This window comes from Haliaeetus albicilla, chromosome 5 (assembly GCF_947461875.1).
Source record: "Haliaeetus albicilla chromosome 5, bHalAlb1.1, whole genome shotgun sequence".
Lineage (NCBI taxonomy): Eukaryota > Metazoa > Chordata > Aves > Accipitriformes > Accipitridae > Haliaeetus > Haliaeetus albicilla.
Genome location: NC_091487.1, coordinates 10,037,658 through 10,053,402, shown reverse-complemented (window position 1 = coordinate 10,053,402; position 15,745 = coordinate 10,037,658). Strand labels below are relative to the sequence as shown.

Genomic DNA, 15,745 nt, shown 5'->3' with positions numbered 1-15,745 from the left:
GCTTAGGAACAAAATAGCAAACAAGTCAAACCAATACAAAGCAAGACAACCCCAGACCTTAATATTACTATTGGTCCAAATTATTGCGTGAGAGGGGCGGGGAGCTTAGACTGTAAGGGTATAATTGCCCAGGGATTTCTTTTTTCTGGGTCCCTCTCCGGAGGCACCCGGCTCAAGCTGTAGCACTATTAATAAAAAGTACTTTCATAAAGGAATCTATCATTCAGCTTACAAGGAAACCTCGAGTCGAACCCTGTTATGGTGGCATGTGTAACTTCCGTAACAGCAAAGCTGTGTAAGGTATTTACAGTATTAAGTATTACAAGTATTTCTGGGGAGAAAGAAGGGGGGGGGGAGGGAAAAAAAAAAAAAGGTACAAGAGCAGCAACCTAGGGATAATGTTACATCTTTGTGAGCAAAAGACCAAATGAAGGGTGGCAAGGTACCATGTTTTTTTGTTTCGTTTTTAAAACAGTCACATACTGAAGGCTTCAAAATATAAATGGTTAAACTGCAAAACTGTGGCTTTTATTTCCAAACATACAATAAATAGGTCCACCACAACTAGCCTCTAACTTCATTTTACACGGAAGGATTTTAAAATTAGTTTGTGCATATTTAAAAATTAAACTTCCCTTTGCACATAATTCCATACATAACCGAACTGCATTACATACCAGCTTATGGTCTTGGCACTGTGATGCAAGCAACCAATTAGAAACAGAGCTTTGTAGCAAGCACTTGAACAAAAATTGCATTTTGAATTGTTGATAAAACATCTACCAACAATTTAATCTTTTTCTGAAGCATACAAAAAACTTTAGCATGTAAATGCTGAAAAGCAAGTTGTCTTCTCTTGTGTTTCTGTAGGGGCTCCAACATGAGTAAGTGGATTTATTAAGCATTCACTATTTGCTACATAATACAATTTTCATACCAAAATATCTTTACTGCATAGTAACATTCCATATTTTCAAATGCAAAAAGAAATTAGATGCAGTCTTTTTATTTTATCCCTCATTACTGAATTTAAAGACATTTTTAACCACAACTCTGCTTCATCACAGTGCAGAAGGCCCTTAATATTTCAAGGATTTATTCAGTCATATCTTTAATACAAAAGTAGAGGCTGAGGAAAAGCCAGAGTAGTCTATACACAATGCACAATCTGTGTACATTCTGAAGCTGTACCTCTTCAAGAACTATTTATACACTCTTCAAACAAATCCCTTTATCCAGCAATTCAAAATACTTTAGATCAGAGGTTTTATATTAGAATCAATACATTATATGCATATAAATACATTTATACCCTTCGGTTGCTAAACAACCCAGATGGCTGCGAGGATGTGACCTGAACTGGTTCTCCATTGGTTTGGGATACCAAATTGTATCGGCAGCTAACTGTTAACCAAAATAGTCACAGTAAAAAATGGAGATCTTTGCACAAGGTAGGTGTGCCACAGCATCAGTTAAGACTAGAAATACTAGGCGACACCCCGGCCCCTTCAGTAGGGCCAGGATTTCAACTTCTGTGAGATGCAACACACAGGCAACATTTTTTTTCCTCTGCCGATGCCCCATTCATGAAAAGTCTCAGCAGAACAACAACCACCCCCCGCCCCCAAAACCAACAAACCAAAGCAAAGCTTTTACAACTGCAAATTTTCTTACAAGACAGGTGCTGCAGCTTTCAAGAACAAAGTAAAAGTTTTATAATTAAAAAATAATAAAAAAACCCCAAAAACTAATGTGCAAGTGTGTAGTTCAGAAGACAATAGAAAAGATCAATATAGACCTCAGTTCAAGCTGAAACACAGTATCCAAACTGTCTTATGGAAATAGTTCTCACTGCAAATCTCATCTTCAGTTAATTAGTGCGCTTATATATACTTATATACACACCTGCGATAGACACACATCCCTCCCTCCCCAGAACAATCTGCAGCATCGGCAGCAGCAACCACCACGATGCTTCCAAAGCCCACGCAGGCCCCAGCCCTGGCGCTGCATCTGAGCGGTCAGACCCCTGAGCTCCCACAGACACAGCTGCACGATGGTACTTGGTCATCGGCACTGACTCACCACGTATCAATGAGTATTTCAGGAGTATTCAAAGCAGTAAGCACTGGTGTAGTAAGAAGTGTTCTCAGCTTTGTTTCTTAAAGGATACAGACATGTTGACTCTTGAGTATCCCCCAAAGGTGCTAGAAGTTTTAAGTTTGAAGCGTTTCTTTCCACAATGCCAGGTATACAAATGTGTATCTTTTTAAATAATATTGCACATAAAAATCATCTTAAACTTTGTAGTGAAAGCAGGGTTGAAGGACAGTGTTTTCCAAAACAGATTAAAAAGCTACCTGTACATAGTAAGTTTTAATTTAAAGAACGCCAAGATTATTCAAAATCTAAGCACATAATACTGACAGAAAAATGTTAAAATTGCACAATCTACATATAAATTACATTTGTAAATACTTAAAAGTTTTTAAACATTGAATACCCTTGATTTCACAAATCAGCTAGGTCACTGTCAAAGGATCAGCTTAATGAGTTAGAAGTACTTTCCCCCAGAAAAAAAAAATAGAAACAGGATCTGCAGTCTTAGACGAAGCACTGGAAAGAGTTAAAGCATTTCAGCTCAGAGGTAGTGCTAAACACATCCAACTAGAAGTCCATTATATTTGAACTATGATGAAATAACGTAGTAAAATGTAGAAAGACTATAAAATTTACAAAAATAAATAGTTCTGAATGCTTTAGAAAATGCAAGAGACTTCGTTGATCAGTGTCTTGATCTGCTTTGCTGACCAAAAGAAAGCGAAGTGTGTCTCATTTTTAAAATATACCCATCTCTAGTAATGCGCCTGCAATCCACGCAATCCAACTATGCAACTTGACGTATGCCAACCTGGCATAGACTCTGATATTAAAAATAAAGTGGAGGCTTTGTAAAAGATCATCTCGTATGAAATTTGTTTTGCATGTAAATTCTTCTGACAAATTAAAAATTGCACATAAAAAAGTTTATTGAAAGAGGCATGAGGGGTGATAAGGGTATGTGCCTATTGTTCCACATACACCCTGGAAGGAAAAAGATGATTGCACAGTTCTGATAAATAAATATTTCTTTAAAAAAAAAATCTGCCACTTTTTTTGGTTTATAAGATTTGGAATTATTTAGAAAATCCCACTACGGACAAATTATTTTTAGTTTGTGTTTTAAAGAATTCTTTACAACTTTTCCAGTGGCTTTTATCCTGAAACCAAATGAAAGTGGCAGTTAATAAGTATCTTTGGGTAAAACAAGTATCAGGATCCAACAAGAATTTCCATGATGTGGTCCAACTCACTCAGATCTGTTCTACATATCTGAATGTTGCTTGCTGAAGAAGAATTACAAGATGGAAAGGTTTTCAATGGTTCTTCTGTAGCAAGAGATGGTGGTCTGGGTGGCATTAATGGAGGGCAGCAAAAGTCTGAATCATACATTGAAGTGTCAATATCTTCAAAAATGTCATCTATTGCCAAATCCTTCAAGTAGCTAGTTGAATTTGAAATCTCAAAGGAACCAAACACACATTCAGCTCCCTTCAAATCCTGTCTATCATCTTCTAGTTTTAGACCAGTATTTTCTGGAAACTTTGGCTGGTCGTCTCCAGTAGGAACCAGACAAGTAGGCGGGCTTATATCTTCTACAAAGTCTAAATCCTTCAGAATAGACGAAATAGCAGATGACATATCATCATCTGAAACTATGAGCAGGCTATTTTCAATTGGGTCTTCTACAGACCGTAAGTCGCAACAGTTAGACTCTTGCTGACTAATACCTGAAGGCAACTGAAGAGAAATCCCAGATGACTCCATCCCTGTGTAGCTGTGAGAACTAGGAGTAATGCCAGGGCAGACATTAATTGGCTGATGACTACTCTCTTGTCTCATTTCCTCTTGAATTTGCCGTACTGTGTTGGCTATGAGGACAGAGCGGTGCAAGTTCGGTTCCACCAGCATTTTGTACGTCTGTAACTTGGTGAGGCACATATTAAGCACCAACTGCCTCTTAAGTGGATATGGCAAATTTCGACTGGAATCAAAGGCACTCGAGAGACCAGCCATGTTCTCCTCATAGTCACTCAGCTTGCGTTTTAGACCTCTCCCCAACATGAACCTGAAAGAGAGAAATTATGAATTAACCTTGGGCAAGACTAACACTTCTGCAAGATCTCAACAGACGCTTTTGAAAAGTCTGTAGTGTACAATGTATCGGTTAACTTAGACTCTAATGCCATACAACATTTAAAGATAGAATAAACTCGTACACCTGATACTACTTTCACTGAGAAGATGCACTTTTCAGCTCTATTATTTCAGAACAATCTTTTTTTTAAAACAGAAAACATGAAAGAAATATAGTAACTGTTTTTTAAAAAAGCTATATGCTTCTAGAGTTTTGGGTTTAAGGTTTAATTTTAACTCTACTATAAGAATATAAATTTCATTATTTAAAATCTTTAGTAGGTGAGCTTTTTAGCCTCTTATCCATTTAAATTAATAGCATACAAAAATTAATGAGAAATATCTGAATGTCCACATGAAATAAAACTGATGCTCATACTAAGGATTATAATAACTATACAAAAATATTTCAACATTTTCATTTTAACATTCATTCCCAGGTACAGCAGGTAAGATTTTAAAGCTAATTTCAACACCCATTTTTCTCTCATTAAGGTATTCTTAATGTCTCAGTGTCTCTGAGAACTCTCTGTAGAACTCATTTCTCTCCCTCTTCTTTGGTGACTTAAAGTTGTTTTACTACAGTTGAACCACCCAGTAAGACCAACAACAGGGCCTCCCATGGGATCCTTATATCCATTCCATAGCTTAGTAGTTTAGCTAAATAGTGGGAGGAAATTTGGCTGGGCCACAGAGCTCACAGAATCATGACCGGTGCTCATGGCTCACAACCTGCAACTGACTTAACACTAATGACATCCAGCAAGAGGCTATCAAATGGCATTTTAAAAGTGACCAATTTTGATAAACAGCTAAAAGAAAAGAAATAGAATTTAGTTGCTTTCAGTCTGCTTTGTGTGCTTTTGCATTGAAATATGGTAGGTCTAGAACACTGTGGTACAAAAAAGTGTATGCACGCACACCTAAAATACACGTGATCCAAACAAATACATGCTTGGATACTTTGCAGTTACCATTCAAAATATCAAGTGTTTTATTAGGGACAACAAGCACTATGCAATCACTGGTATAAACACAGAAAAGGAGTATACCATGCACAGGAATACTGGTAAAATCTTGATGTGTCCATGGAATACAGACACCTTGCTCCCAAACAATTGAAAAAAAATTAAGCAATCATAAATTAGACACCCAGTGGCAGATTAAGGGCAGATCCTTCACACACAATGATTCAGACCCCGCATGCTGCAGAGGGCCTCCCAGCTTCCTTTTCATGTGAGCACTGGATACTGCCAGCAATAGCTCAGCTGATTGCCGCAGCTGCCAGCTGCTAGCCTGTTGCTAGACTTTTGGGGACAAGGAGAAGGCAGCAGGATAAAGCCTCTTTTACTTTTGGGATTTCTCCAGATTTGTAGGAAGCACTGCAGGGTTCCATGGCTACATCCATCTGCCTAGACAAGACTGTTGGAGAACTCGGCTCCTCTGGAGGAACAGGAAGTAAGCAAGCAGTAAGCAAGCAGTGCATACTTCTCAGGAAGACACACAAGAAAAAACAGACAGATGCTAGAGGAGTTCAGGTTTAAGACTTCTTGATCATACCCACTCTTTTTTTTTTTTAGGGACATATCTGGATGAAATTGTATTTGTCATAAGAATGCATTTTTACATAACAGGTAGTAGTTTGGCCTACAGTTCAGTTTACTAACACATTCACTATTAGAACAACAACAAACTTTAATTACTTGTGATTTTACCACTGCTGAAATTTTTTAACTTTGGAAGTCTGTTTTACTCCAGAGTTTTCTGCTGAACTGCCACAGCACCAGCTGAATCTGTTTAAAAAACATAAGGTGTCTGGATGCGGTGTGCCTATTCACCTAGGTGATCTTCCCACACTTATCACGTATCGCTCCCCCATTCCAGCACTCCATTTAGAGCAAAAAGAACCAGACAGTACTGAGCACTCAATTACAAACAAGATCAGAAGAAACCTGGATACAAAGTTCAGGCACCAAATATAATAATAGAAAGTATTTTCAGGGGCAGTGTGTGTGTGTCTGTCAGGCATCCTCAGTCAAACTATTGACAACACTGTCAGCAATCAATAATTTTAGACACAATCTATGGAAAAATCACAATTATGCAGGACTTTACAGTAAAACTGTTGCTAAACACACCAACTCATAACATATCACAAAGACAAATAGTGTCTGCAAATCCTGGAAAACTCAGAATAAAATTATTAACTCTCCATTTTAAGTAGCATTTAAGTTTTGTGTACTACCTAAGGCATTACCCCATACCATTACCAAAAAGAATAAAAACGGCTATTTGTTCACTAAGCACCATCCTTCCCATAGACTGCACACTAGTTTTGTTTTGTTTTTTTTTTCTTCTCTCCACTAACTAAAGCAGACCAAAACTCACTCACAAGGGAACAAAATTAAGACCATACAAGGAACAGGAATTCTAACTTTTTATATGTTCAGAATGCTTGGTTTTGACGATTTACTGCTTTTAATATATTTTAAAATATATATATTTACACTTTGTTAGACACACAGGAAATACTAGACTTATGTATTTGAATTAAAGAATGTTGATTTCTAATATCTCAAAAATGTGCTAGTATTTAAATTCTGTAAGCGAGCTTAAAGAGCAAGCTAACTATCATAGGCAAGGATCTACAATTTCACAAAAACAACTTAAAATGAAATGTTTTAACTTTTAAATTCATACAGTAGTTAGACTAAATATTCCATGCTCATATATGCAGACACCCTCCTTTTCATTCCTCAATTTTCCTTCATAAAATTTGTTCCAGAGCATTCTAGAAATATGTAACAAAGCTTGAGCACGACAGCACTCTGAACAATAAAAATGAAGTGCAAGAAACATTATTTGCTCCAACTTCAAATGTTTCTACTTAGGACTCCCCACTCTCTAGATGTTAAAGATTTTTTTATTGTTTCTTAAGTACACAAACATAGTCCTATCTTATGTTTTAGAAATTCTGCCTGTTTAGTATGATTTTTGCCTAACTGCAAGGATCCCTAAGTCTCCCTCCAGAAGCTAGATGACTTCAGAGGTTACATAAAAATTTGGAAAAGGCTAATGAAAACCAGAGTACCACTGGTACAGTGGATTTAAAAATGACTAGTGTCATGGTTGCTACAGGAGACATTAAATTTCAGTTCTTGTCAAACACACTCAGCTGCTGACCTACAAAAGATACAAAGCCCCTTTGTTACCAGCTAATCTACATTTTATCAGGCTTTTTGCTTTACTTTCTAGCACAAGAATTTCTGACAGGGTCATATCCTTAAACTACTCCATATTTTCTAAGTAACTTGTCCTTTTGTAGCATTGCGTATTAACACACACATTCCAAACCCAAAATTCACACAGTGGTCAAATGCTCTCTTTTGATAGCATTACTTTGCAATATAAGATGTTGATGACATTATTTAATTATGCAGTGCTCCCCCCACTTAAATTTTTGGTACTAAGGAAAACAAACAGAAGTCCACACAAAAATCCACGCTACTACGCCCAGACAATCCTGTATTACTGAGTGATCGCTGCACAGTTGTCAGTCCTTTCAATCAGCTGACAGAACAGCACAGCCAGTTCAAAGAAGCACAAGTTGGGCATACTAAAACACAAAGAGTGACTAGAAACTGCACTCTCCTTACTCCAGCCTAATTCCAGGAACCTACTCGGATCTCAAAAAACTGGATCAAGTAACAGGATTTTGGACCGTGCCAATCTGATAACTCTGTAATTTGTAAGTAAATAAACTGAGCAAAAATTAAAGTTTACGCCAACTTCAAATGTGAGATGTATACATAGCTGTTCAATAATAAAAGAATAAAGCAAGCTGGAAGTCACCCTTCTCCTGAACTTTTTCTTAAAAATTCAACAACCAGATTTTTTTTTGAGTTCAGATGCTCTATTTTAGAATCTTTTGTCATGGAAAAAAAAGAACAATGAGGAACCACACTGCATCTCAGTAATTTTTTTCTGGCATTTTCTCATCTTCTCTCATTATAGTAATGCAAACTGAGCCACAGGCCATTTATGGCAGAATGCTTTTTTAATTAAAATTATTTTGCAGATATAGAGAAAAGGAAACAAAGTGAACTCAATGTTTAGGAGCGCCAAACTCTCCATCCATGTCACTGAACTACAAAGGAGACTACACAGAAATTCTGCCTCTGACAGCGTGTTCCTCAGTTCCTTCCAGTTCCATGGAGGACATTTCATAGAAACTCCTCCCTGCTAAGATGGGAAGCATCCATGCACTGTAATCCTACACCATGCAGGGTTTGAAAAAAACTTGGGAGAGAACAGGCATGTCCCTGGTTGGCAAATCCACACAGAATACCAAACAAACAGGCCTGGTCAGAGTGTGCAGCTACTCAGAAGAAACGTTCCAGGCTACCAAGAAAAATTCACATTGCGATGCGTTGTGGACAATACAGGACTCATGCCACCATTTCAGAGGAAAAACACAGCTCCATCTGTCACAGGGTCTGATAGTGCAGTGCAGCTGCCACGGACACATGGTTAGGAAGTACAGCTGGAAACAGTCACAAAGAAGAACGCAGCATGTCAAAACCCTCAATTACTTCTATCTGGGCAAACTACTTCTTAATTTTCTCTTCCTCACCTTCCAAAAAAGGTTTTAAGAGCAAGTTAAACAATGTTTAGAACTCAGAACCACACAGAGCTTTAATTTTTGGTAAAGAAAAGCTTCAAAAAACATTAGTATATAAAACCTGACTGCCACAGCTAGTATTGTCTGAACATGAACTTTTCATGCACAAAACAAGCACTATAGTCAACTACACAAGAATTATTCATTTACCATTAAAGAGTATGTTTAAATAGTAAGACCATCAATAAAATACTTGGCCTGCGCTATGCAGGTCAAAATCATTTCATTGATAGTGGTCCCTTCTGGCTTTTCTTTTTAGGATATTATTAAATTCAGACTTGCTTTTCATACAGCCACAATGTTGCATTTTTCAGCCCAAGACTGTCCCGGAGTGAAAAATCACTTTTCTGGTAGGACAGAAATACCGTATTTGAATAGTTGTAAGCACCTTGTAAGTGAAAGCTGCCTGTCTCATTTTCAGTAACACAACTTAAGTATTAAAATCAAAATTAGAGACTCCTTGCTGTTCTAATTTGGGTATTTCCCTTTCAAAGTCTCCTTTGGCTCATAACTGTAGAAAACATGTAACAATAAAAACAGACAGAAGTCTCTTTGGATTGTAAACTTCCTAGTGACAGACCGAAGCCAATTGATAATCTGATTTCCTGCTCTCTCCTCTCTTCCATGGACGCACATTTCACAAGCACACATCTATCTGCAGGAAGTGCAAAGGAAGACAAACATCCCTACAGTTACGGTTATTTCCCAGAATTATTTGATGTATGCCGCACACTATTTTGAATTACAATCCTTCCCCTATCCAACATACATTTCAGCTTAGGCAACACAACTTCATTAATAGTTTTAATTAAGTGGTGGACTGGCTCTTGACTTGTATTCCATGTATAAGAAGCTGCACAAGAAAAAGGTAAGGCTGAAGGTACAGTTAACAGACACAGTGTAAATCCTTTCTCCCATCCGGACTTAACACTGATCACTTGAACATGACTTACGTAACACAGTACGCTGTCAGACAACACAGAACAGTGTATCTGATCTGGTGTCATCAGCAAGCATTGGAGATCCCCATAACATCTCATCTTGGCCGATAGCAAAAATTAAGAAAAAGTGAGCGAAGAAGGATTAAATAACTTAGAAAACACCAAGGTAAAAAGTAATTTGGAACTGAAGACACTTTAAAATACACAAAAATGTATTTAAGTCCATTGCCTCCCCACCACCCCCAGCCCTGCCCCAGTTTAGCAGAGATGAGTAACTGTTGGAGAAGGCACAAGTGGCTAAAAGTGCACATACAGGGAGGAGTGCAGTCCTACCAGCTTAATCCCATACCTAAACTCCTATGTAACAACTTCTTTACAGGAGTTAGAAACGACCAGAAAATAGCTGCTCAAAGAAGGGAGAATTAATGTCAATGTTTTAGTCACCAAAATCCTGAGCTAAGTCAGGACACTTAAGTCTGTTACTACTAAAGCAACTTGGAACACAGAACCAAGATATGCTACTGTTCAGACTTAAAAAACCCCAACCAAACAACACCCACCCCCAAACACCAAACCCCAAAACCACACAGAAAAAAACCCCCACACCTATGGATGTGCCTAACTTCCTTTCCCACATTTTGAAAATAAGAGTAGGCTGAATAGTATTCATTAAGTAGAGGAAAGGAATGAGAGGAAGACTGACTCTAGCACAGAATTAGGCTGGAATTCATAACCTTCCCACTGTCGCTTCACTATTTGTGGAAGTAGAGAATAAATACGTATCATACACTGGTATTTTAGGCGCTGAAATGATGTTTACAAAGCACTTGGGAGAAGTTTTACCTTGACTTAAAAGTTAGTTTGAACCCCCCCCCCCCCCCCCCCAACCTGTTTATGTTATGTCTAATGGGATCTGGAAAATTCCTGCACTTAAAGGACATCTTCCTAAGTTCCTTACTCCCATTTTATTACGTAAAGCACCGGTAAGAGCTTTGCTTTACAAACTACCGCAGCTAAGTTTCAGAGCACAACATTTCACTCTGGAGAAGAAACTCCTCTGTCAGGATGTGTACCTTCCACAAGCTAAAACAAGTGGATCAGGGCTGTTTACAACAGTACATGAACTGTATTCTCAGAAGCTTGTATGTATCATTAGAGGCTAATATAGAAAGCTGCTGAGGGAGTACCAGTGTTAGGTAAAGAAAAACTTCCATCCTTAAAACAAACTAAACCCCTGCCACTCTTCTTCCTCTCCCCCTCTAAGCTTGTGTATTTAGTTCCACATTTACATATAAAGCTCACGTATATTTTTTATGAGTGTGTGTTTAGCAGATTTTTTTTCAGGAATTTTGAGTGGATTATGTTTGTTGTTTTTTTTTTAGTGTAAGAAGGGCCCAGAATCATTTAAACTAAGGATCAATAGTAGTTAGCAAAAGCTAACACATGATCAAGAGTTACTAAATCTAGAAACTCCCATAGTAAAACTAAACTGTAATTAAATGAGAACATAAAGGAATCCAAATAGCAAGAACCAAACCACCATGGTTCCACCAAAGTATCTCACTGGAGAGACAGATGATCATTAGAACTGCAAACGTGATGACATACGTCTTCACAGCTTGTTCTGATCAACTGAACAGTTCTCAGTTTTCTTTACAGTATCTATTTACTTCAAATACAGAGATACTGGATGTATTCACCTACATCAGGGTTACAGTGGTCTAAATAAAGATCTATTAATAACAAAAGTTATAGTTTATTAATGATATCAAATCTGCATGCCCATACTTTAACAGAAAAATCAGACCATTAACAGTAAAAGCAACCAAGAAAAAAAGGAAGTTCTCTTTTCCTGAGAGAGGACCATGCATTTACTCTAGCCCTCTGTATGGGATATTTAGGTAAGTAATTATCAATAACCAAATTAGAAATCACTTTACATTTTCTCTAACATAGTAGCACACAACAACTCTTCTTCAGTATCCAAAATGCCTTCTCCTCACAAGACTGTAACAGTCAATTTCAGCAGCTGAACAGTGGACCTTGCTATAAGACTTTGGCCTTAGTTAACAAATTTCCAAGAAATGTGATCTTATGACAATACTGAATTCTTTGTTACACTATAATACTTCCTCCTGATAAAGGGAAAAAAAAAAAGTAATGCAAATTCAGAATATTCAAACCAAAGAGCTTATACTATTGAATAAGCCTAAAGCACTTCACTTTATATTATATACCCCACTTTTAAAAATTGTTTTTCAGTTTACCATTCTAACCCACAAAAATAACATCACAGCTGATTATCACAACACGTGCTATGCACGTAAGATATGATTTCATAACAACATACAAGTAGTTACCCTCAGAAAACAGAAAGGAGTCCAGGCAGGAAGATTCCAGATCTTGCATAAAGTGTGGTCATCCAAGGGTCCTGAACTATTCAAGAGGCCAAGCCATCCACCGAGGTAGGATGATGTGACTTAATGGGAAAAACAAAACAAACAACAGAGTATTTCACTACTATGTGATTTTTTTTTTTTAAAGCAGAAGTATTAAGCACAGAATTCAACACAACTTTTTAAATGATTTGTGCTAAATCCTATTAAAACAGTTAAACTGAATAAAACCCCCTGAAGTTCATGAATACACTGAAATAAGACGACCTAACAGTTCCACCTATGAACACATAAAATGTGGAAACTGTCTTTCATAAATGAATACTACAGGGTAGAATGCTGATCCTCCAAGTGTTAAGCTTTAGGATTAGAACTTGCATTGATACTTCTTCAGCTTACTGAACACCAATCTACAGTTGTAACCATCTCAGAAATCACGTATCAGGAGACACAATATCATGAACTGTAAAGAAGTACATTCCAGAATTATCCCCTAACATTTACAGGCTATGAAAGCAGTTAAGATTTTTATTAAATTCCCTAACTTCCCTCATTTTCAGCACACACAAAACCAATATGAGAAGATAGCTGGCAGGATGTCCTATGATTGCATATAATATTAGGTGTGGCATCATTTTTGTCAAAACCCTGATATAGCAACATCTGCAGTTTGGCAAGACACCACATAGATTAAATAATGGATTAGATCAAGGCACTGGAAACCCTGGGAAATGTGAAAAGGCTGAAATGACAGTAAACTACGGACTAGGCTAGGAGATGTGGAGGGAACTGCATGATCCATGCTCTTGAGGTCTCAACTTCACCTGAAGAATCAAAGTTTTTTAATCCCAAGAATTAAAGCCCTTATACAGGCTAACAGCCTACCGCCTGGATTGTATTTAACATGTTTCTTTGTGTACAATATACATACATACACACACAGACACATGCACCCCAACCACAGCACAATTACTTCACAAATTTACCACAAGAGCAAGGATCAGTACTTATCCAGATAAATACAGTCCTTCGTGATCCAGAGTTGATACATTATTTTACAAATCTTAAAATAATACATACTGAAAGGCAGTCTTACATTTAGACAGACAGACAAGTAAACAAATACAGTTGATCTTACATAGCAACTCATAGCCTGATGCTAGCAAAGGGCTCCTCCATTTACAGATCTCAGAACTGTAAAGATGTAGTAAAACAGCAGTAAAATGCCCATGACCTGAGAATGCCAAATTTAATCCACAGCAATAGACACACTGATATCTCCCTCCTCCTTCTAGAAGCTGACTTCTTGCCCATCATAAGGAAACCCATGCTATTTGTAAATAAAAATATAAAAACAAACAGACACAGGCAGATTCATAACCTATTTGCTTCGAAACAGCAGGACTTCAGAAGGTCACTACTGAGGTTTATTACAGTGTACTTGTTAGGTCACAGGGGGAGATGTACATTCATTGCATTTTCTATACAATGAATATAAAAGAACAAACGTTTTAGAATGTGAAGTCTTTTTAGCATTAAAGAATCCTAAAAAAAGCTAACAAGCATACTAAAAATGTTGAAGAGTTTTAGACTTCAGCACCTTAGTTAAAAAAAAAGCTAAAAGCGTTTGGTAAAAAATTAATAATACTTCTAATCGTATTTTAGAAGTCCAACCCCTTTGCTAGAAGGAGCTGAAGTCCAAGAAATTATCAAATTTAATTCCTTTATTATATACTTTAAAGGACTCCCACAAAATTAATTGTTGAGGTTATGATTTTTCCCCTGTATGATTTCACACGAGTGTCGGGAAGAAGTACAGAGGTAAGGTTGCGAGGTTTAGTTTTTACAGTCTGTTAAAAAAACCCCATAGAAGACACACAGTAGCTGTAAATCACTATGAATTATATGCCCAGTAAATTATTTTTTCTTTCTTTTTCACCGTCTTCCCTCGCAGTTTCCTAGTGCCCGTTTATGGGTCACTTTAGAAATTTGAGATTAGAGCATTCATTTCAACGTTAATGGTATTTTCCACATTGCAGTTAGACGCCTGAACTAAAGAATCTTAGCTGAATCAAAAACAAAGTAGAAAACTACTGCACAGGGCTCCTACCTATGTTTTTGAAAATGAACTGTTCCAACATAGTTTGAAAAATTCCAGGCCTATCTAGGGCAGAAATCATTAACTGCGTCTATTAGAGAGATGAATTTACGATATGCATAAAGGAGCCCAAGCTTATGCCCCTCCAGTCTTATCCGCCTGCTTGTAGTTCAGGCTAACATACACGTTTACCGAGACAAACAAAACCTGCTATTAAAAATGTAGCTGCAGCAAACACACAAGTCGCAACTCTCAAGAGGCAGCGATCACGAGTGCCAGAATTAAAAAGCTGCGACTCAGGGAAAGCCTCTTTCCTGCCACCCTCCCTGCAGCCACTCCTGCGAGTGCACAAGTACTAATAAAACCCAAGGGAGCCTGCCACCATTTGGCCTTTGTGGAAGGAGACTAGTTGGTACTTCCTGCAGGCGCCCGCCCGCGCCTCCCCCCGCAGCGGCGGGCAGCAGTAACCAGAGACAACCTTGGGCTTCCCGAGCTGCGAAAAGTTACACTCCTCCCCCTTCCTCCTCCCCAGCTTACCAGAGACCCCGGCCAAGCTAATTATAACTGCGCTAACAACTTCCACCGCGGTCCCCGCTCCCGCCGCCCTGCTCGCCGGCCTCCCCAGACCCGGCCGCTCTCCCCTACCCCCCCCCGCCCCGCACCCAGCCGTAACTCCTCGGGGCTCCCCCCCGCCGCCATCCCTCCCCACCTGTCTCCGCCACCCCTTCCCCGCGCTCCAGCCGGGCCCCCGCCCTGCCCCCACCCCCCCCCGGGCAGGGCCCCCTGCCCCCTCAGGGGGCTTCCGACCGCCCCCGCCGCCGTGCCCGACCGTCCCTCCGCACCCCGTACTGCCCTCCCCCCCCCACCCCCGGGCCGGTTCGTCTCCCTGCCCGCACAGGCTCGCCAGCCCCACGCTCGCGGAGGGCAGGGGCTGCCCTCCCGCCCCCTGCCCCCCCTCACGGCGCCTTCCCTCAGAGCCGCCGCCCGGCCCGACCCGACCCCGACCCTGCCCGGCGGCCCCACCTGGGAGCGGAGGAAGCCCCCGTTCTCTTCGCAGCCTTGCCGTGCCCTCCCTAGCCAGCCGGCCGGGCTCCCTTCGGCGGGGCTGGGACTCCGACCGGGAGGAGGCGGAGGCGAGCGCCACCCCCGCCGGGCCCCGGCAGCCTCCGCTCCGCCCTTCCCTCCGCCCGCGGCACCCACAGCGGCGGCGGGGGGGGAGGAGGGGGGCGCTGCGCGCACCGCGCCCGCCAGCTGGCCGCCTTCCCATTGGCCAACGGCCCTTTCAACCTGCCCAGCAACCATTTTCTCACTGGCCGACGAGCCGGGGGGGGGCTGGGCTCCGACTGGCCTCGGGGCACCGCCCAATGAGAAAGCTGGGCGAGCTAAGGAGGGC

General features: G+C 39.9%; 1 protein-coding gene across 5 annotated transcripts; it reads right to left on the bottom strand.

Annotated features, from left to right (window-relative positions):
• Positions 1-501: 501 nt before the first annotated feature.
• Positions 502-15,539, bottom strand: LOC104315424 (SERTA domain-containing protein 2-like). Of its 5 annotated transcripts, none has more exons than XM_069783285.1 (3): positions 15,416-15,539; positions 12,209-12,337; positions 502-4,168 (listed from the first exon to the last, which is right to left on the bottom strand). In XM_069783285.1, exons 2-3 carry the CDS (start codon positions 12,265-12,267, stop codon positions 3,313-3,315), a joined length of 915 nt encoding a protein of 304 aa, XP_069639386.1. In that variant the 5' UTR covers positions 12,268-12,337; positions 15,416-15,539; the 3' UTR covers positions 502-3,312. The 5 variants fall into 5 exon arrangements, with proteins under 5 accessions (XP_069639386.1, XP_069639385.1, XP_069639387.1 ...); XM_069783284.1 differs by having other exon boundaries at positions 15,376-15,535; XM_069783286.1 differs by having other exon boundaries at positions 12,219-12,337; positions 15,416-15,449.
• Between the last annotated feature and the right edge of the window lie 206 nt (positions 15,540-15,745).